Below are 23,579 nucleotides of genomic sequence, written 5' to 3' on the forward strand. Positions count from 1 at the left end.
TGTAACTCACAGTTTTTATTATATATTGCAAAGTACTACCGCCACAAAAACGACAAACATCACAACATATCCCGGCGATATTAAACCTGATTCTGATTCTGAAGGGTCTCGGCCTGGAACATCAATTGCTTATTCCTTTCCATAAATGCTGCCTGGCCTACTGAGTTCATTCAGCATTTTGTGTGTGTTGCTTTGGATTTCCAGCATCTGCAGAATCTCTTGTGTTTAGCACTGAATGATGGAATGGTTGTGATATGGTTAAATTACCAGACTAGTAATTCAGGGTCCTGAACTAATAATCTCACCAGATTTCAAATCCCCCAGTGGGAATTGGATTTAATATCCAGATTATTAGCAGGATTTAGAAGTAAACATCAAACAGGTTTAGCAATGACACACTAAATACATCAAATTTGCTGGTGAACGCAGCAGGCCAGGCAGCATCTCTAGGAAGAGGTACAGTCGACGTTTCAGGCCGAGACCCTTCGTCAGGACTAACTGAAGGAAGAGCTAGTAAGAGATTTGAAAGTGGGAGGGGGAGGGGGAGATCCAAAATGATAGGAGAAGACAGGAGGGGGAGGGATGGAGCCAAGAGCTGGACAGGTGATTGGCAAAGGGGATATGAGAGGATCTTAGAACAGGAGGTCCGGGGAGAAAGACCGGGGGGGGGGGCGGGGACCAGAGGTTGGGCAAGGGGTATATTCAGAGGGACAGAGGGAGAAAAAGGAGAGAGAGAGAGAATGTGTGTATATAAATAAATAACAGATGGGGTACGAGGGGGAGGTGGGGCATTAGCGTTCACCAGCAACTTTGATGTGTGTTGCTTGAATTTCCAGCATCTGCAGAATTCCTCGTGTTTACATATTAAATACTACCAGATTGCCATGAAGTAACAACTGGTTTACTGACGTCCTTCAATGGAGGAAATCATTGCTTGAGTCCTGCCGATGGGTTTTGGCCCGAAACGTCGACTGTACTTTTTTTCCCATAGACGCTGCCTGGCCTGCTGAATTCCTCCAGGCCTTCGCGTGTGTTGCTCGGATTTCCAGCATCTGCAGATTTTCTCTTGACGGTGAATCGTTGCCTGGTGTGGCCTGCTGACCCCAAAACCATCCTATGTTGTAATGAAATTAGAGCAAGACGTGGCGTGCTAAGCACTAATTCTCACTATACCTCAGTACATGTGAAAATGGGCAGCACAGCAGCACAGCGGTTATTTCAACTCTTTACACCAACCAACTATAAGATCAGGGTTCAATTCTCGCTACAGTTGGTAAGGATTTTATGTTTTCTCCGTGACTGTGTTGGTTTCCTTCGGGTGCTCTGGTTTTCTTCCACATTCCAAAGATGCATGGGTTATGGTTAATAAGTTGAGGGCATGCTATTTTGGAATACGCTATGTATATGCTATGAAGAAACCTGCGGGCTGACCAGCACAATCTTTGCCGATTTGATTTGACACAAATCACACATTTTTCAATGTATGTTTCAATGTACAAGTGACAAATAAATGCAATCTAATAAATAATTTACTGTTTTGTTGTATTCTAACTGATTTTTAAAACCATCAGCAAGCCGTTAGTTCAGGAGCAATACATTTAGAATCAGGTTTAAATTCACCAGCATATGTTTTGAAATTTGTTAACTTTGTGGCAGCAGTACAATGCGATACATAATAATATAGAAAAAGACGGTGAATTACAGTAGTTCAAACAGTTAAATTAAACAAACAGAGCAAAAACAGAAACAAAATAGTGGTGAGGTAGTCTCAATATCCATTCAGGAACTGGATTGTTAAGGAAAGAAGCTGTTTCTAAATTGCTGAGTGTGTGCCTTCAGGTTTCTGTACCTCCCTCCTAACGGTAAAAATGAGAAGGGGGAATGTACGGGTAGTAGGTGTCCTTAATGATGAACACCACATTTTTTGAGGCATCGCTCCTTGTAAATGTCTTGGATACTACAAAGGCTAGCACCTGTAATGGAGCTGACTAATTTTACAACTCTCTATGGCTTGCTTCGATCCTGTGCAGGTGCTCCCCTGCCCCCATACCAGACAGTGATGCAGCCAGTCAGAATGCTCTCCACCGTACATCTTGCCAGAACTGCTCAAGTCTGGGGAGACAAAAAAAAAAGTATATCACGTCTTGATCTTTATGAATTGTGCTGTATGCACTTTTTCCACTGGCAGACGGGGCTCGTCAGCCGTGGCTGGCAACTCATCTAGGAGAAGGAAAACTCTGCTTTCAAACCTCTGCTGACTTGCTATACCCACTCATGGGGAAGGCTTCTGGACTAAACCCCGAGGGGAAAAAATCTAGAGCTGAAGTCCCTACATTGAGTTCAACGCTGACTGGCAACTCCTGTGATGCTGATGGTACCAAATTGTAGCAGTCTCTACCATTCCTTTGGGTTCATCAGATGCATGGAGAGGGGGGAGCTTACTCCATGGGCAACAACCGTACTGCCCTGACTTGTGTATTTGGACAGCTAGGACACAACAACCATAGTTGACCCTGACCGCCGGAGGCCTCGCTCACTCCCTCTATTCTTAAACACTGATTATACTTTTAAATGTATTGGCTGTAGAGCACTTAAGACATCCTGTGATTGTGAAACGTTTGTAAATGCAAATCTTTCTGAAGTAGCAAGTTTGATGTTTGGGGAGTGCAGTAAAGAAAGTGGGTATTCTCTTAAGCCTAAAATTCAACAGCTAACAAAGAGACATGTCCACGATGGAGTATATTGTCTTCAACAGTATGAATTTCAGATGTAGAGAAACATTCACTGCTGTGAAAATATTGTGTGTGTTTAATGTGATTAACTGGGGACGAATTTCTAGGCTAGTAACTTCATCTCACTCTGCCTTTTCAAAAAATGTTCTTCAATATTGAAATTATGTGCTGTGCTAATGGAATAAATCACCAGTTCTTTCAGAACACTTTAAAATAACCACATGTACCTGTCAAAATTTCAGATGGATAGGATGCTCTAGGAATGAGTTCATTAAGATTCCCTGCTAACTTTAATTCAATTCCACATGTAATAACATCAGCTACATCAATCAACGTGTAATAACAACCAATCGGCTTCTGGGACTGATGAGGAAGAGCAAATTAAAAGTAGCAAGGGGCAAGCACAGTGGCTGTTGACTGAGTGGGCATAGTTAGAGTGGTAACCTTGAGGTTTTAACTCTTCAGGGCTTCAGTGAAGAGAGGCTTCACTCAGAGAAAGCAAAGGAAAGAAAAGTTCACTTTTTTTTCCTTCTCTTCTTTATACCTGCTTGGCTAGGGATAGTAGAGATGCCAGGCAGGATCATGAAATGCTCCTCTTGTGGGATGTGGGAAGTTAGGGAGATCTACAGTGTCCCTGACGACTATGACTGTGAGAGGTGCATCCAGCTGCAGCTTCTAACAAATAGTGTTAAGGAATTGGAGTTGGAACTTGATAAAACTCCAGATCATTCGGGAGGCTGAAGGGGTGATAGATAGGATATATAGAGAGAGGTAGTTATACCCAAAGTGCGGGACACAGGAAACTGGGTGACAGTCAGGAAGGGGAAAGGGGTTAAGGAGCCAGTGCAGGGTACCTCTGTGGCCATCTCCCCTCAACAACAGGTATATTACATTGGATACTGTTGGGCAGGATGACCTAACAGAGGAGAGTCAAAGTGCTCAATGTGTAAAACGTATTACAGTGAGTGGACAAGGAGGCTAAGCACACAGCCTTGTGGCGCACTGTGCTGATGGAGATCGCTGATGAAAAGCAAGAATGATGTATCCAGATTTGCTGATACAATGACAGGCAGCAAAGTGAGCAATGAGGACAACTCCCTGAATCATTAGAACATGGGCAGGAAGATGCCAAAGGGCATCTGATAAAACTTGGTATCAATTTAATTGGCAGTGTTGCTGAACCAATAGTTTGTTGCAAAATGCAATGGTGCACCTTTAAAAGCAGTTCAGTAATTGTCACTTCCACTTGGAGGAGAAAAGATCAAGGATGCGTAGGAGTGTTACTGGGAAAAAAGCAACCCATGAAAAATACACAATTGTCACATGGATATTATTGGAATAATGTTTTGGGAAACACACTCTGGAATAATATGGAAAGTCAAACAGATTGGCTTGGAGCTGCTTCCTAACAGGTGTCTTCATCATCTTCTATTTTTTTTTCAGAAATAAAGCTCCACTGTCTTACAATTCTTTATATTGAGAGACAGAGAATATAGCTGTTGTCTCAGTCTCTATACTCTGTTTTCTGAATCAGTAGAAGGAAAGCTCTTTAGGCCTGTTATCCCACTTTATCAATGCAGATTGGTTTCAGCATTGCATTGTTACAAACTATATATAGCAAATTGTACAAGTCAGTTTGGGTAGGTACACAATATGAAACCATCTGACATTGCATTGGTGTTACAGTGAACGCGCACACACAGTTCCAAAACTTCCCAATGAATCTGTTACTTAGAATAATATCAAATGTACAGCACAGAAGCAGGCCACTCAATGTAGCCGATCCATGCTCCAGTTTACAATCATATACTCAAAAGAGCAACACACACAAAAAGCTGGAAGAACTCGAGTCAGGCAGCATCTATGGAAGGGAATAAACATTTGACTTTTTGGCCGGTCCACCTGCATGCTAAAGAACTAATTTTCCAAAAGTTTCATGCTCTGATTTATAAAATGCTTATTGTCTTTCTTAGTGCTGCAGAATTCCACCCCCCCCCCCACAACTTCAGGATTTCTAGTTATTTTCTGCTGGAATCCTTTCTCATGTCCTCGAGCTTGACTGGTATACCAACTGATCGGCAATCTGGGCTTCATCGTATCAAGGGTGTTGCCCTTTCGCCATTGTCTCCTACCGAACCTTTCTCCAACTGAAAACTATCTTGATTTTTTTTTCGCTTTCCCAGTCTGACAAAAAGGTCTTTAAGCTGAGATCTTTCACTTTCCACAAATCACACCAAAGAGAAAGAAACAGTGAATCAAATTTAAGTCACTCAGAATGGGAAAAAGTAAATATTTTCAAAAATAATGTTTGAAATTATTGAAATTCATAAGAAAATCGACCTTGAATTTCTGTTTCCATGAACCTAATGGTGATTAGGTATGGATGATTCAATAGTTCTCAGCAATGCTTTTCTCATTGGGTAACCCTACTTTGCCATAGACAGATGTGTTAGTTACACATGAATAGCAGCATAGATCTATTTAGCATAATTTTCCCAACTATTCTGGGCTAAATGTTAAAGGTAAGCTAGTACTGAGCTATTAGCATATATCATTAATCATTTCACTTGGAGGGCAGCAGGCTGTAATTCTCCTGTTCTCTGCATAGCATATTTTAAAGGTATATTTCAAACCTGCAGATACTCTCAAGGGAGAGAAAAAGGTTAGCGTCATCTAAAGATTAGCTTTTTTCGTATGTAGATCGATACATGCAGTGAAATGCGATGTATGCACAAGTATTAAATAAAGGTAAGGTTTCTCTGATTAAGACATTGCAAAAGGACTATTGGCTGTTAAAGTTCTGCCTACTTAAGAACTTCAGAATAGGAGCTAGCTAAGCTATTCAACAATATTGAAGCTGAAATTGGTTTATTATTGTCAAATGTACAGTGAAAAGCTTATCTTGCATATTGTTCCTATAGATCAAATCATTACACAGTGCATTGAGGTAGAACAAGGTAAGACAGTAACAGTGCCAAATAATGTGTGAAAGCTAACTAAAAAGTGCAGTGCGGTTGCAGGCAAACAGTAAGGAGCATGATAATAACAAGGTTGTTACGTCAAAAGCCCATTATATCTTACTGGGGAACCATTCAATAGTCTTCTAATACTGGGGCTGAGTCTGTGCTTGATCCTGGTAATACTTGCTTCCTTTCAGGCTCTCGTCTTCTTCCTGATAGGAGAGGGGAAAAGACAGAATATCTGGAGCGCGTGGAGTGTTATTAGGCTGCCTGCTTTAACGAGGCATTGAGAAGTATAGCACATGGAGGGGACGCTAGTTGCTGAGATGAGCTATGTCCACAACTCTCTGCAGTTTCTTGCAGTCATGTGCAGAACAGTTGACATACCAAGCTGTTATGCATCTGGATAGGATGCCTTCTATGGTATGGTGCACCATTGAAAATTGGTAAGGGTCAATGAGTACATTGCAAATTTCTTTTAACCTTTTGAGGAAGTAGAGGTATTGGTGAGCTTTCTTGGCTGTGACATCAATATGGTTGTACGAGTGCAGGCTATTGGTGATGTTTACTCCAGGGAACAAAGTTCTCAACCCTCTCAGTCTCGACACTGTTGTTGTAGCCAAGAACATGTCTACATCCTTGAAGTCAATGATCAGCTCTTTTGATTTGTTGACCTTGAAGAAAGATTGCGGTCATTAAACTCTCTATCCTCCTACTCTCCATTATTTGAGATGTGACCCACTACAGTAGTATTATCTACAAACTTGTATATGGTGCTAGAGCAGAATTTGGCCAGTCAGTCACGAGAATACAAGTAGCAGAGCTGGGGGCTTAGGATGCTACCTTGTGATACAGCTCTGCTCTTGTATTTCAACACCATTTTCCTGTTTTATCCCTCATCCTTGATTCTTCTAAAAATCTAGAAATCTATTTTTCTATTTTGAATGAAATCAATAAGCAAACCCCAGAAACTCCCAGGGTAGACAATTCCTAAAATTCATAATTTTTTTGGCAGAAGCAATTGTTCCTCATTTCATACTTACATGGTCCTCTCCTTATTTTGAGACTATGACCCTTAATTCCGGATAATTTATCCATGAAACATCTCTCATAGTGTTGAACCCACTATGAAGTTTGTGTTTTTCCCAGTGAGGCTATTTTCACTCTTAAGACTAGCCTACGCAATTTCTTTTCATGTGACGGATGATGAATTTTTATGATTTAAATTTCAAAATTCAAGATTGTATATTGTCATTCTTCAGTACGAGTGTAAAGGAGAATGGAATGATTGCTACTCTAGAGCTGATGCAGGATAAAACATAAATATAAAAGCCATCCTACAAGAATTAATGTACAAGTAATTATTGAGTGTGGCCCTATATACAAAAGATTAGCATAATATTATACATAAGATTAAACTGATTGTACATAAGTTATATTGTGTAGTGCGTGGCCAAGTGGTTGGGGAGTTGGACTGGCGATCTGAAGGTTGAGAGTTCAAGCCCCAGCCGAGGCAGTGTGTTGTGCCCTTCAGCAAGGCACTTAACCACACACTTCTCCAGTCCACCCAGCTGAAAATGGGTACAGGCAAAATGCTGGGGGTTAACCTCGCGATAGACTGGCGTCCTATCCGGGGGTGGGGGAGATGGACTATCATAGATAATTTCTTTTACTTCTACTTTTGTATAGGTCCTCGAGTTCCAGTATGTTTGTGAAAGGTTTTTTTTTGCCCTGTGTGAACAGCCATAAAGTATTTGTTCAATTGTTCCGTTTCTTAATCCTCCACTCTCCATGTTTTCTGATTCTAGGCAGAATTTAAAAAGAAATTGATAAGTAGTTTTAGACACATGGAAGAAATACTTTATAATAAAGATGATGAGTATCTGCAAATTAATTCATCACAATTATAAGATCATAAAACATAGGAGCAGAATTAGGCCATTCAGCCCATCCAGTCTGCTCCGCTACTCCATCACGGTTGATTCTGAATCCTACTCAACCTCATACCATTGCCTTCTTGCCATATCCTTTGATGCCCTAACCAATCAGGAAACAATCAACTTCTGCCTTCAAAATACGCACGGACTTGGCCTCCATTGCAGTCTGCCAGAGCAGTCCAGATTTACTACTCTCCAGCTAAAAATTCCTCCCTACCTCTGTACTAAAGGATCGCCCCTCAATTTTGAGGCTGTGCCCTCTAATTCTAGATACACCTACCATAGGGATGTTGCCACATCCACCGTATCTAGTCCTTTAGACATTCGGTAGGTTTCAACGAGATCCCCACACATTCTTCTAAATTCCAGTAAGTACAGGCCCAAAGCTGCCAAACACTCCTCATATGTTAACCCCTTCATTTCAAGAATCATTCTTATGAACCTCCTTTGGACTCTTTCCAACGACAGCACATTCTTTCTGAGATATGGGCCCAAAACTGTTGACAATAATCTAAGTGCGGTCTGACTAGTGTCTTATAAAGGCTCAGCATCATCTTTTTGCTTCTATATTCCACTCCTCTTGAAATAAATGTCAACATTGCATTTGCCTTCTTTACCTGTAAATTAACTTTCTGGGAGTCTTGCACGAAGCCTCCCAAGTCCCTCTGCACCACTGATGTTTGAACCTTCTCCCCATTTAGATAATAACCTGCACTAGTATTCCTTTTACCAAAATGCATTATCAGACATTTCCCAACACTGTATTCCATCTGCCACTTTTTTGCCCATTCCTCCAAGTTGTCCATGTCCTGCTGCAGTCACATTGCTTCCTCAGCATTACCTATCCCTCACCTATCTTTGTATCATCTGCAAACTTTGGCACAAAGCCATCAATTCCATTATCTAAATCAATGACAAGCAATGTGAAAAGCAGCAGTCCCGATACTGACCCCTGAGGAACACCACTAGTCATTGGTAACCAACCAGAAAAGGCCTCGTTTATTCCCACTCGCTGCCTCCTACCTGTCAGCCATTCCACTATCCATCCCAGTAGCTTTCCTGTAACACCATAGGATTTTATCTTGTTAAGCAGTCTCATGTGTGGCACCTGTTACGTACCCCGTAACTGGGTTGCCAAACCAGCAGAAATGGATCACTCAGTTGGAGTCTGGAGTACTAGAACTAAGAAAGTTTTATTAAAGAAACAAGCAACACAGTAATCGAAAGGATAATAAATGCAACAGTTCAACAATGATAACCACACATGTGCACAGAATTAAGATAACAGCATCAATCAAGCTCTATCGTTGTCTAGAGGTAAATGACCAATTTCAAAATGACTCAAAGTTCAGTCCAGTTTGTAGTTCAGTTCGCAGTAATCGTTGCCATGGCGATGGACAAGGTGGGGAAGAGAGACATAGAATAGGAACAACTCATCATTCAGCACAGCTTCACTCACAGACCAGCGAGATGGCTCACAAACAGCACTTGGGCGGGTCCTTGGTGATGTCACCTGAGGTCACCGACTGTGACCCCTCCTCCAGATGCGGTCGATCCTCTGCAGTGAACCCGGCACCCAGGCAAGGGCGGACACACACCGGGTTCCCGCTGATCGTACCTTTCCACCCTTGTCGTTGTCTGATGCTTCTCACCCACTCGTGAGAGGCGCACCGCTTCCAGGGTCTCGTTACCTCGGGTGGCGTGTGTGTCCGCCTTAGCGAACCTGTCCCTTTTTATCCCCCTGCTGGGGTATCGCCTGTCCATCACTTCAAACAGTTCAGGGTTCAAAGGGGGGAGCCGCTCCAGACAGCTCTCCCTCCCGCATCCCTTCATTACACATCTCCAGACGCTGCTCCATTGTTCCTTATCTCTCCTTCCCCTGAGGGCAGGTGGCAGACCAACTGCTGATGCCACTGATGCTAGCCCAGGCCAGCAAACATCTTAATTTTATGTGTATTCTCGTAACACTTCCCCCCTTTAAGGATTTTTACCGGGAGGTAAAAATTACAAACATGACTACATTATCTGATACATACACAATATACATCTTTAACAGTTATTTAGCTAATACAGAGAATTTGAAGCTGTCAACACCTTGACAGACAGTCATCACATTTTCTGTTCCTTTTACACGTGTTATTAATAATCCCTTAGACCAGGCTCCAACTCAGCAAACTTCATAGTGGCCAAAAACACTGATGAATTGCGACCAATGTAACCTCTCATTTGGTTTTGTCCCGGACCACAACAACAAGGGTCGTCCCATTCCGACTCAATTTTCTCTCGCAAGGGCTTAGTAGGAGGGGGACGGGTATTGACCGCAGAGTTATTGCAAAACTTCCTGCAGTACCCCACCATCTCCAAAAGCCTTCTGAGGGCCCTCTTGTCTGTCGGGGTTGGGAGGTCAGCGATAGCCTGCACTGTAGCTTGCATCACTGCCAGCTGCCCCTGTGTCACCACAATTCCCAGGTAAGTGACTCTCGTGTGGCCGAATTCATTTTTTTCAAGGTTCACTATCAAACTGGCTTCAGACAGCCGTGTTAAATTGCCAATACACACCTCTGTGTTCATCAGCCCTTTAGTCACTGAATTACTCGAAAAATATGGGTGTTGTTTACTTGGCTGCCCTATTGTAACCACAATCACCCAACGTCCCAGTTCTTTGCATTTCCTCGGGACAATCAAACACATGGGTGCGAGTCGTTTAATTACTCCTTCGGGGATTAAGGGAGAGACCTTATCAGTAGACCTGGCCAAAACAATAGCCTTCTCCCATCTGACCGATCCCATCCTAATCTTTTCAAAATGGTTTTTTTCTCTTATCAAGGGGCCCCTAGCTTCATTGATTTCCACGCTAACACCGACTAGGTTTGTTAGCATATCAAAAGCCGGTGACCGTCTCAGTTCGCGTCGGTCATGATCAATAACATTCTTCCCCCTGGGCAGCCGGTAAATCTCTTTCATGATTCCACCAACTGTTTCCTCCAGCACCGCAAAATGTCCACCGGGGGGTACCTCGTGGGCCAGGTTAAAAACCTCATCCCCATAACTCTTTTGCACCACCCCCCACTCCTCATCTGCGGATGCTGTACTTGATTTCCCTTTCTTCCTTAGCACTTCCTCATCCGCACAATAGCTTGTCAAGGCTGTGTCAGAGAGAGCGGTCTCGGCAAAAACCATCAGCCCCTCGTCTCGCTCCTGCGTCTGCACAAATTCTTTCCTGGCTACTGCTACGTCCGTCCCAGCTCCCTCACTACCTCTTATCTCACTACACCCTGTCTCATACAAGGTTGGCAGGAATGTTAGCCAAATTCACCATCGCGGGCGGGGCCTCCATGCTGGCAGGCTGACCCGTCAATCTCACGACTGGGAACACGATTCCTCCGGCGATGTCATTACCGAGCAAGACTTCCACGTCTTTCATCGGTAATTCGGACCTCACCCCGATCGTGACTAGTCCAGAGACCAGGTTGCTCTGTAAATGTATCTGGTGCAAAGGGACTGACTCTGTCCCTTCCCCAACACCTTTGACCTCTACCTCCCCAGTCTGGGTCTCTGAGCTAAACTCTAATACACTCTTCAGTATTAGTGACTGACACGCTCCCGTGTCTCTCCAGATCCGCTTCACTGACACCAGTCCGGCCGAGATAAACCTCTCGCGCCCTTCCTGGACTTTTTCAGACCTGTCCTTCCCTAGCGGTTCGCTTAACAGCTCGATACAGCCATTCAAAATTTCCGCTTTTCCTTTCCCCGTCTCCTTCCTTGGGGCAAAGCACCTGGACGCAAAGTGTCCGACTTTCCCACAATTATAACAGACGACCCCAGGAGACTTCCTACCAGACTGCTCCCGGTCTACCTTATCCTTTTCACTAGTCCCCGGCTTACTTTCTGACTTTTCCGGCGGACTCTCCCCGCCGTCCTGACTACCCTTCTGGTAGCCTTTACTCGGGGCAAACTTCATTTTATGCGTCAACGCGTACTCATCCGCTAACTTAGCAGTTGCGGCTAACGTGGCTGCCTCTTTCTCATCGAGGTAGGGTCTCATACCCTCAGGGACACAACCTTTAAACTGCTCAATCAGAATCAGCTGCAGCAGTCTGTCATAATCCCCCTCTACCCCCTTCGAGGCGCACCAACGCTCACAATATGTTTGCATCTCGCGAGCAAACTCCAAATACGTGCGGTCCCACTGCTTCCTCGCATTCCGGAACCTCTGCCGGTATGCCTCCGGGACCAACTCATAAATCCTGAGGATGGCCTCCTTCACCACCTCATACTTCTGGGCATCTTCCGCGGATAAAGCGGAGTAAGCTTGTTGGGCCTTCCCTTTCAGTACACTCTGAAGTAAAACAACCCACTTATCCCTCGGCCATTCCTGACTTATAGCCACCTTTTCGAAGTGGAGAAAGTACCGATCCACATCGGTATCGTCAAATGGGGGAACCAGCCTAACCTCCTGGGTCGCCCGGAACCCTCCACCTTGGTTCGGCACGAGCCCCTGCTCGGCCCTTATCTTTAACTTCTCCAGCTCAAATTCCCTTTCCCTCTGTTTCTCCTCTCTCTCCAACTGTCTTTCTCTCTCTTGCCTTTCTACCTCTTTCTCTCTCTCTCGCCTTTCTAACTCTTTCTCTCTCTCCCGCCTTTCTAACTCTCTCTCTTTCTCCCGCCTTTCTAACTCTCTCTCCCGCCTTTGTAACTGCTTCTCTTCGTGTTCTAACTGCCGTACCCGGAACTCGTGCTCGAGTCTCAGTTTTTCAAGCTGTACCTGTACCGCGTCTCCAGCAGGTTTTTCAATAGACACCACCCCCAGCTCACCTTGGGGAAACACTCCTTTAGATACATAGTGCTCTACAATAGCTCTGTGTATCTCCTCTCTCCTCATTGTCGACTTCACCTTAGCAAGATTCACCCGTTTTGCCACAGCTATCAATTCCGATTTCCTGGCATCTTCTAATGCCTCCAAGGTCGGCGCCTTTATAAATTCCTCAACCTCCATTTCTGCTGTTTGTCTTTTCTTTCTTTCGGGAATTTTAACCCAATCAATTTACTCCGTCCCAAATTTAGCGTTCAAAATCGCGGACGAGAACCCCACTTATGTTACGTACCCCGTAACTGGGTTGCCAAACCAGCAGAAATGGATCACTCAGTTGGAGTCTGGAGTACTAGAACTAAGAAAGTTTTATTAAAGAAACAAGCAACACAGTAATCGAAAGGATAATAAATGCAACAATTCAACAATGATAACCACACATGTGCACAGAATTAAGATAACAGCATCAATCAAGCTCTATCGTTGTCTAGGGGTAAATGACCAATTTCAAAATGACTCAAAGTTCAGTCCAGTTTGTAGTTCAGTTCGCAGTAATCGTTGTCATGGCGATGGACAAGGTGGGGAAGAGAGACATAGAATAGGAACAACTCATCATTCAGAACGGCTTCACTCACAGACCAGCGAGATGGCTCACAAACAGCTTTTGGGCGGGTCCTTGGTGATGTCACCTGAGGTCACCGACTGTGACCCCTCCTCCAGATGCGGTCGATCCTCTGCAGTGAACCCGGCACCCAGGCAAGGGCGGACACACACCGGGTTCCCGCTGATCGTACCTTTCCACCCTGGTCGTTGTCTGGCACTTCTCACCCACTCGTGAGAAGCGTACCGCTTCCAGGGTCTCGTTACCTCGGGTGGCGTGTGTGTCTGTCTTAGCGAACCTGTCCCTTTTTATCCCCCTGCTGGGGTATCGCCTGTCCATCACTTCAAACAGTTCAGGGTTCAAAGGGGGGAGCCGCTCCAGACAGCTCTCTCTCCCACATCCCTTCATTACACATCTCCAGACGCTGCTCCATTGTTCCTTATCTCTCCTTCCCCTGAGGGCAGGTGGCAGACCAACTGCTGATGCCACTGATGCTAGCCCAGGCCAGCAAACATCTTAATTTTATGTGTATTCTCGTAACACACCTTATCAAATGCCTTCTAAAAATTCAAGTAAACGAAATCCACTATCTCTCCTTTGACCACCCTGCTTGTTACTTCCTCGAAGAGCTCTAACAGATTTGTCAGGCAAGATTTCCCTTTACAAAAGCCATGCTGACTTTGACTTATTTTATCTGTCTTGAAGTACCTCGAAACCTCATCTTTAATAATAGCCCAACACTTTCCCAACCACTGAGATTAGACTAAGTGGCCTATAGTTACCTTTTTTTTTTGCCTTCCTACCTTCTTAAAGAGTACAGTGACATTTGCAATCTTCCAGTCCTCTAAGACCATGACAGAATCAAGTGATTCTTGAAAGATCATGACAAATGCATCTGTTATCTCTTCAGCAACCTCTCTCAGGACTTCAGGATGTAGCCCATCTGGTCTAGGTAACTTATCCACCTTAATACCTTTCAGTTTGCCTAGCACTTTTTCCTTTGTAACAGCAATGGCACTCAGATCTCTGGCGCACTGCCAGTGTCTTCCACAGTGAAGTACCCATTAAGTTCATCAGCCATTTCTTTTGTCTCCCATTACTACCTCACCAGCATAATTTTCCAGTGGTCCAATATCAACTCTCACCACCCTTTTACTCTTAATATAACTGAAAACATTTTTGGTATCCTGCTTTATATTATTGGCCAGTCTGCCTTCATGTTTCATTTCTTCCCTTTCCTTCTTATAGGTTTTTTAGTTGCCTTTTGTTGGATTTTAAAAGCTCCCCAATCATCCAACTTCCCACTCACTTTTGCTACCTTATATGCCCTTTCCTTGGCTCTTATGTAGTCCTTAACTTCCTTTGTCAGCCCTGGTTGCCTACCCCTGCCATTTGAGAACTTCTTCCTCTGTGGGACATCTCTCTCCTGCGCCTTGTGAAGCAGAGAAACTTCAGCCATCTCTGCTCTGCCATCATCTCCACCAGTATCCTCCTCCAATCCACCTGGGCAAGCTCCTCTCTCACACCTCTGTAATTCCCTTTATTCCATAGTGATACTCATACACCTGACTTGTGCTTCTCCCTCTCAAATTGCAGTATGAATTAAATCATGCTATGATCACTGCCTCCTAAGGGTCCTATATAATTATCTATACAAGTTCAAATACAAAATCAAATTGATGCAAAAACTAAGGCATTAGAAGAACTCAGCAAGTCCAGCATCTGTGGGAAAAAAGAATGAACGGTTGATATTTCAGGTCGAGACCCTACATCATGACTGAACAGACAGGGACAATAACTTGCATATAAAGTTGAGAGGGAAAGATGAGTTAAGTGGCTGATGAATGATAGGTGGAATCAGATAAGAAGGATGAAGTTTAATTTTTGCGCTAGGTTATAATCTCTTGTCTCTAGCATCAAACTGACAACCACTATTATAAAAACAGAAAACAGCTTATTCTGTTAACTGGTAGAGGAAAAGTGCAGTGAAAGCTTGGATTTTAACTTTTTCATCAAAATCTTGCAGCAATTTCAACAACCAGTATTTGTTTTTTTTCTCCCCCCAAAAGCAGCATTTATGGTTCTTAATTCTTTCATTAACCAAAAGTTCTACTGAAACCTAAACTACATAATTACAGAATGGTTATTAGTCATTTTTGATGGCACATTTTTATTACAAAAAGTAGAATTTCTCAGCCATGAAATTTTATGTAAGACAAAATTCATAACAGTTTAAAACAAGAAATGCAACAATTTCTCTGTTGTCTGAGGTTGGGGTCTGGGGTCACAATAGGTTTTTAACTAAATTTGTAGTCATGAAAACTAAATGGACATCTACATTTTTAAAGAACATAATATAATTTACATTTTCTTCAATGCACAGTATATTAGAGGAATAATATTTCAAAGCCAAGACCTACAGAATTTAAATGAAAACAATCTCAGAAGCCATGAAGGTGCTCTATGCTACCCCAAGGACATTCTCCTAAGGACCCCCCACTTCAGATTTTTGTTTCATCACTGTGGATATTGTCACCTTACATTCACCAGGTTACTGAACCATAAATGATGTTATCTATATCAAGGTCAATATTTTAACAATCTTGTCTGGCCTCCAAAATCAAGAAATGGTACCAGGAATACCATGAAATAGATTGAGATTACCTATGGAAAGCAGTTGCCTATTGTTGTTCAAATGAAAGTAAGTTAGCTTAACTCATTTTTAAGATGGCCAAATCATTTAAATTCCAATTTAGCAAGATGGAATGGGCCTTCATGTACTCGATTCACAGTGCTCTCATAATCAATACCCAAGCAGAGTGCTGTGTTTGGTCTTCCAAAGGATAATTATTGGCTTCTACTGGCCAAGAATGACCAGTATCAAAGTAACAGTTTAAAAATATGTCTGCTTCAGTTTATTTGCAGCAAAGCATACATAATTACACAATAATATAAACAGAAAGATTTTCCTTTACATCAACAATAATTTATTCCTTGAGTACAAAGGGAGCTCAGCTGTAGGGGGTAGTTTAAGTTTCCACTGTTCATATCAGAAATATACAAAGATTTACACAAGTCCAGTGTATAATTAAAAAATAACCATTTCAATGAAATTACTCCTCAGCAAAGGTCCAATGGGGGGAATTCCACTGGGCATTTAAGGCAGACAATGTCAGATGGCTAACCCAGCATTCTTTATGTTCAGCTGAAGAAGTAGGTGGACTCTTTTACGTTCTCTAGATCAAATTCACCTGTAAGGAAAAATGAAGATGATTCATGAGTCCTGATACAAGACTAAACCAGGAAGGAAGAGCTGCTACAAATGACTCTCGAGGTGTATCAGGGAACAATTTCTGTTTCATAGCTAATTCATGGAATGTGGTGAACAATGGCAAGTTCAGCATTTTTTGGTCTTGTCACTCCCACAACTGAGTGCCTTGATATATTTTATATGGCTAATAAGATTGGCTTTGTTCCAGTTCCAATATGGAACAGGTTCAAAGAGCTGACAGGCCACTTCCACAGACAAATTTAATGCCTATATATTCAGAAAATAAAATATTCTAATACGCCTCACTGATATAGTAGAGCCATTAGTTTAGAATTCCTTTGTAATGGCAGATGATCCACAGACCACATTTTACTCAGTGTAGATCCATCATTTAAGACTTCAGTGCAAAAGCTGACTTGATCCTACAAGGGGTGATTGATAAGTTTGTGGCCTAAGGTAGAAAGAGTTAATTTTAGAAAACCTAGCACATTTATTTTTCAACATAGTCCCTTCCTACATTTACACACTTAGTCCAGTGGAAGTGGAGCATATGGATCTTGGACCTCCAGAAGGTGTCCACAGCAGGGGTGATGGATAAGTTCGTGGCCTAAGGTAGAACGACATGAGTTATACGACTCTCGTTACATGCACATGCAGTTCAACTCTTTGAGTGATTATGCAGAAAGTTTGAAGTTAATAACTCATCTCATGATGAAAAGCAGGTTGACTATTACTTTACCATTGGATAGAAATAGAGTTATGAGCCTCTGAAGTATTTCAACAAGATTATCCAGTGAAAAGCAATCCACAAGGCTAGTGTGGGCTATGTTCAATCTATATTGTTGATCGGTAAATCACATTTAGAATGATGGTAGGGCAACATATCTGATCAATAATCTTATTGGCAAATAGCTAGTATTCTAGTGATCCTTCTGGAGACATCATACACAAGTTACACTGGGTTTTAAGTTTTCCTCAGGGGAAATGACATACAGACAACATTGTCAAAATTCATGGTATAGGTTGTAGAACAAAGAATGTGATCAATATGTACACAAAAGAGAGGGAGAAATGAAAAATGATAGCAAAGATCATTCATGGAATGTTCATCCAGCAGTTGCTGTCATTATTCAGTTCTTGTTTTTGTTTTTCTTGAAAGAACTTAATCAAATATTAATTGCACCTCCTTTTGTATACTCATCTTGCCATATAAATATTCTAAACCTACTGTAAAACATTTGACGTTAGGAATGCATGTATTATCCCCTTTGTCATTTTGCATAGATTCAAAAGATAACCTAATGCCAGCCTTAAAACAATTTTCTTAGTACCTGTCTTCAGAACTTTGGACAGCACCTGCAGCATTCTTTTGTATTCCTGAAGCTGTTTAGTTTTCTTGCCAATACTGCAAAGACAAAATAGCATTATTTGAACAAAAATTAAGATACTTCAGCAGTTCAAATTAACTTTTATGAATGCTTCTAATCATATCTTTGAATATATTGGGTGTATAGAATAAAAAAGGTTCAAAACTCACGGAATGTTATGGCGATATTTGTCTACAAGGAAAGTAGAAAGATCTTGAAGAATAGGCTGGTTGTGTAGGGCAACAAACTGCTCACGGCAAATCTGCAACATGTGCACATCATTTATTAACAAATCATTCAAGTTATCAAAAATGGATTTAATGTGGCTAATTCTGTACTGACCACTTAAGCTGGAAAAAAACTAAAGGAAAATAACACCAAAGGCTATTTAATATAATTATATTTCAGAACTACTGAACAGGCACAAAATAATTTGAGAATAGTTACCTTGTTCATGATATCAACTGTCATAGCATGGGTCCAGAAGCAGTCATGGACAGAGACAAATGTTACGCCAGCTCTGGGGGGAGGGGGGTGTGGGGTGAATGGTGAATAAAATGTAGAAAGTTATGGTGATTAAATTTACGTATTGGCACAAAGACTTCCAAGATTATTTCTATTTAGTTTGCTATCTAGAAAGCATGGTTTAATCTTCTGGAGTTAAGTCCCCAACCTTGATCCAATTGAAATCAGTATTTTACAAATAACATTCACCAGCCTGCTTTCTTTCACTCACCAGAAACATTGTCTAATTCAAACCCTCAGAATCACATCTCCACTCTCAGGGCCACAGGTGTACAAATCATCACTTCTGCCCCACAACAATTATTTCCTGATTATTGTTAATCATGTTTGTACTTTTCGTTGAATTCCAACGTTTGTTTATATAATTAGCAGTACAAAATGACATCACATTATGAAATGCACTTGGCTTTGTATGATTACACAGTACTGTAGAAGGTTATGGTATTCCAGTGTCCTGCTTATTCTCAATTTTGGCCTCTGAAAATTAAGAACATCAATGTTTGAAATGATGCCGAGAACTTTAATCAAGCAAATCTTGGGATGAGCTTAAAGCAATATAGTTACTTAGCCTACATAAACACTGAAGGGAAGATTGAAGTTTTCCTACAAATGATTAAAGAATATATTTTAAACTATGCTGGCAGGTTCAAAGGCCAAGGCCGTAAAATACATGCAAAGACAATTAGAATCAATACCAGAAAGTATTTATGGTTGCAGACCATCATTCTCTGAAACAAACTGAAATTATTACCCTTTATAAAGTAATGTAACAAGTTTGTGAAAGTCTTATTTCCAATTAGATGGTTAAATTTCTATTTAGCTGTGACTATTAAAAGTCATGTGCAACATGGCTTACTTGATTGTCTGATGGATTTGTAAATTTACCCTCCAAATTAATCATTGGCTTTTAATCTATTTGTTTTGTTCCAGTAAACCATTAGTAGGGGTAGCTTGTTGATTGCAGCTTTGATTCAGACCACTATGATGACTGAACCAATTTTCTTTTCAGTGTGGCATTGTGGGAAAAGCACTTAGCTTGCACCATGCCATAAATGAAAAACAAATACAATTTAATTCCACTTTTCAGAACTCGTAGTGTATGCAAAGCCATTTTGCTGTTTCGATCAAGGCAAGTCTTTCCAATATTCAACAATCCTGTGCTGCCATCAGAAGTTCAGGGATATTGTTCAACTGTACTTAACGCCATCTGGTTCAAAATTACAGTAAAAGATAAAGGAGCAAAGTACTACATAATGTGTTAAACAGGATAGCATATAAACAGCCGGTTCAAGTTAACTGTGTTGATCTGGTGGAAATGGAACTCATTAGATGAGGCCCTCCGTTGGTCAGGGTTGACAGGGCTGTTGCGTCCCAGCTACCTACATGATCCGCAAGCCGGGGCAGGACAATGTGGAGAGCGAACTGTTGTCCATGTTCCAGGCACCACCCTTCCATGCAGCTAACAAATCCAAAAGAATGGCAGAGTCCGATACCGTGAGGCACCAGTGGCATGGCAGGACTTGCCAGTCAGCGTAGAACTCACCATAGGACTGTATCAGGGACTCCAGCTCCGGAATTTTCCTTGGGGTTTACTCCCGAAGTCTCCCCCATGAGTGGTATAGCCGCAAGGCAGAGGAGGTTTGAGATCAGAGTTTTCCTTCTAGATGAACTGTCAACCGTGGCCAAAGCAACTGCTTTTAAGGCGCCAGTAAGCCACCTTTGCCCCTTCTCCTGTCAGTGGAAACTGTTCCGCTGGGTTTAGTAGCTAACTCACATGCGAAGGTCAGGAGCCGGTCTTGGTTGTCAGAGACTACTTGAGACTCACATCCTTAGGAGCATTTGCAAGGTAGTGGGAGGTTATCCCCACTATCACCCCAGGCTATGACAACCTTAAAGAACCAACTCATCGGTATAGATTTGAATAAACAAACTTCTGTCAGCAGGAATGAAAGGCAAAAAGCCACCTTCTGCAAACGATGACTGATAACAAATCACTACATTTTTGTCTGTTGGCTGAAACCTGTATAAAGATCGTTGGAGCATGAAGTCATCAATTTTAATTTTACAAAAAAATACTTCTACACCACTATGTATGTATAACTTCTGAAGGAACCTACAGGACTCAAAAGTCTGTATTGATTTTTGTACAGGGTGAAGTTTGCTTATCTTACTGCAGCAAAATATAGTTATTAGATGGATGAAAAATGTTAAGATTTGTAAGTGAATTTCATAACTTAAGGATTCATAAGCATCAGAGTGTTTTAAAATGAGCTTACAGAAATGAGTTCAAACATTTCAGCAGTAGTAAGGTTGTCAGTCAATACCTTACCTGTAACAATAGAGTGCTGTTAACATCATATGAGTTGAATCAAGAGAATGAATGAAGTTTGGTGGAAAAGCATTCTTCTGTTTGACTGTGTCAGGTTGCCTGTAGCAAACATCAAAACTATATGGTCAGAATTTATTTTAGACTGTGATCCATTTGATGTTAGAACATGCAGTTGAATCAATTCTCAGCAGCAATAAAGGTTGCAAATTACACATATTACCCGACATCATAATCAACAGAATTCAATGATGATCTTAAATCTATTCATAGTACATGAAAAGATACATTTATAGCTTTCCCATATACCTTGAGCTATTTCTTGTCACCTTTTTGCGACATCCATTTATGAAAATAAGTATGGTAGTGAAAACGCATAAACATTTTTAGTGGCAAAAATGTATTTCAATAGTTAAGTGTGGTAAAGGGCCCCCTAAAGTGTAAATGGATTCTTGACCTCACAATCTACCTCATTATGACATTGCACCTTATTGTCTGCCTGCAGTTCATTTCCTCTGTAACTGTCACAATTTATTCCGTATTACTTTGCCTTGTGCTACCACAATGCACTGTTATAGAAGAAATGACCTGTATGAATGGTATGCAAGTTCACTGTATCTCAGTATGTGACGATAATAAACATTGAAACAATCATATTCCATGCCTGTAGGAACAAAACACCTCAAAAATGGGAGGAGGCCACAAGTTACCTAACTGCTGTCAAACACTAACATCCCAGCAAAGTGCTGCCAATCTCTAGATCAGGGGTTCCCAACTTGAAATCCACAGTCCCCTCAGTTAATGGTAGGAGTCCATGGCATACACAAGGTTCGGATCCCCTGCTTTAGGTGCACCATCTATGTGGTAAAACTCGGGACAAATTCCACCTCTTTGCACTGATAACAGACACCGGTGAGCTTTTGGATATCTTGTTGTGTGCACCACCTTCTTTACTAATGCTGAGGGATAAAGATGAAAGGCTTATGTGAAGATTTTTCACAGCATAATGAAATAAAATTTTCAAAGCTTGCTAAACTTCAAACTTCTGTATCTAACAATAAAAATATATTTAGATTTAGTCATTCTAAATCAGCCATGATAAAGGATTGTGAATCCTAAGACTGTCCATTCTCCAACTCACTTGGACCAACACTAGAGGGAAATTGCTTGGGTTCTGTTGAAGAATACGATCGTCTTATCAAAGAACATTATTAATTACAACACCATCTTCAGCTTAAGACAATTTAATTTAGAGATAAAAATGTTACCACGTAAATCAACTGGGTTTTGGGTTTGCAGAAATGAATGCTAACCACAGATCTTTAAAAAAAAAATTAAACCCCACCACAAATAATAAACTTGACCAATGTATATTCATGTGGAATGAAATAGGTATTTTTAGTTACTTTTATCTAAATGAAAGAGGATGCAAGACAGGAAATGTTACAATCCACAGGGGACCTAGTGCAGTAACATAACAGCGCACTGATTCATAGTAATCAAAAACAGAAGCACAGGCCAGGGACACAGAAGATCAAAGGACTGAAATGAAGTCAAAACAATGTGAAGAATTGCAGCAGAAACTAGAGCTAATACATTGGACAATATACGCCAGTTGAGATTGAAATAAATGAGTACACTATGAATGCAAACATTTTAGTGCAAACCAGTGCATATTTTTATAATTGAAAATAAATCACCCTGTATAGTAAACAATTAATCATTTTGGAATTTACACTGGTACTATTTTAGTTGACAGTTTGACAATTTTAACCATTAACAAAAAGCGATAATATCTTCATGGACTAAGGCACCGAATAACTCACATCAACATTCCCTTCCTCTGCCTAGATTTTAAGGCAAACCTCTGCATTTAAATGAAGCCATCAAAGTCCAGCTTGGGAAATTGCACTAAATCAAATCAACACTGCTACTTTCACATTTCATGTTACAGCCAAGCAGAAAACACTCCACAAAAGTAAGTCACAAAACACGAGAAAGTCTGCAGATGCTGGAAAACCAAAGCGACACACTCAAAATGCTGGAGGAGCTCAGCAGACCAGGGGGCATCTATGGAAAAGAGTAAACTGTTGGCATTCCGGGCTCAGATCCTTCTTCAGGACTCACGAAGGGTCTCGGCTCAAAACTACTCTTTTCCATAGATGCTGACAAGCCCACTGAGCTCCTCCAGCATTTTGTGTGTGCTGCTTTGGATTTCCAGCATCTGTAGATTTTCTCTTGTTTGTGACTGCAACATTAGTTGGGGTCTAATATTTGAGGTGAAGATTTATGACTGTACCTGAGTACAGCAAATACCTAAAACCTGGGTGAACTGAAGGCCAGATCTGTGAGGGAAACAATCATACTCAATTTATATAAAAGGAATTATTTCAGGCATGTGCTCTTCTTGGCTTCTTTTCTGATATTCTGATCCATGCTGAGTAGCTCAAGGCATTCTTGGTAAGTCTTATGAGTGCACTTAGCAGCACTGATATGAAGTTGTTCTACTCTACTACAATGTAATGGACATGGTGCACGTGCGACTGATTCAGAAATGGCTGCACACTGAGAATGGAGTGAAACAAAGAAATTGCACTACCAGCAGGAGGCAATCTCACACTGTTTTAGCTAGGGGTTGGGTTGGATCTCTTCATAAATGAGCTCTGCAACAATGATAAACTATAGTGCAAATGGGGTGAGTGTGGATGTCAAACTTTTGGTCAAATACCATACCAGTAACTTACAAGAGGTAGAAGACCATGAATGTCACTGGCAGGCTTAATTAAAATGAAGTTAAGTACAGTGCTGTGAATTTTTCAGTTGCATATTACTGCCCCATAGGCTTGTACTGACATTTCCAATTTATATTCAATTAGTGGCTGTATTGTGCTGTAGGGGCACATCAAAATGCTTTCACTTCAGGTCTTTACAGACAGCGTACATAAATAATTTCCTACCAATAAACATTAAGTTGATCTTTAAAAGATAAAAATATTGACCAAAATTTGCAATTCTCTTCTTTTATTAGAACTGGGAAAGAATTGCAGAAG

General features: G+C 41.4%; 1 protein-coding gene across 1 annotated transcript in view; it reads right to left on the reverse strand.

The window, feature by feature from the left end:
- Positions 1-15,192: 15,192 nt before the first annotated feature.
- The window catches only part of polrmt (polymerase (RNA) mitochondrial (DNA directed)), an 87,870-nt gene continuing 79,483 nt past the window's right edge, over positions 15,193-23,579 (reverse strand). The window contains exons 17-21 of the mRNA XM_063032688.1: positions 20,533-20,631; positions 18,126-18,198; positions 17,849-17,940; positions 17,643-17,716; positions 15,193-16,291 (exon numbers count right to left, since the gene is read on the reverse strand). Coding sequence (XP_062888758.1) covers positions 16,242-16,291; positions 17,643-17,716; positions 17,849-17,940; positions 18,126-18,198; positions 20,533-20,631 — 388 coding nt within the window. The 3' untranslated portion in view covers positions 15,193-16,241. The remainder of the gene's footprint in view (positions 16,292-17,642; positions 17,717-17,848; positions 17,941-18,125; positions 18,199-20,532; positions 20,632-23,579) is intronic.

Source organism: Mobula hypostoma, chromosome 24 (assembly GCF_963921235.1).
Source record: "Mobula hypostoma chromosome 24, sMobHyp1.1, whole genome shotgun sequence".
In the NCBI taxonomy this organism is placed as follows: domain Eukaryota; kingdom Metazoa; phylum Chordata; class Chondrichthyes; order Myliobatiformes; family Myliobatidae; genus Mobula; species Mobula hypostoma.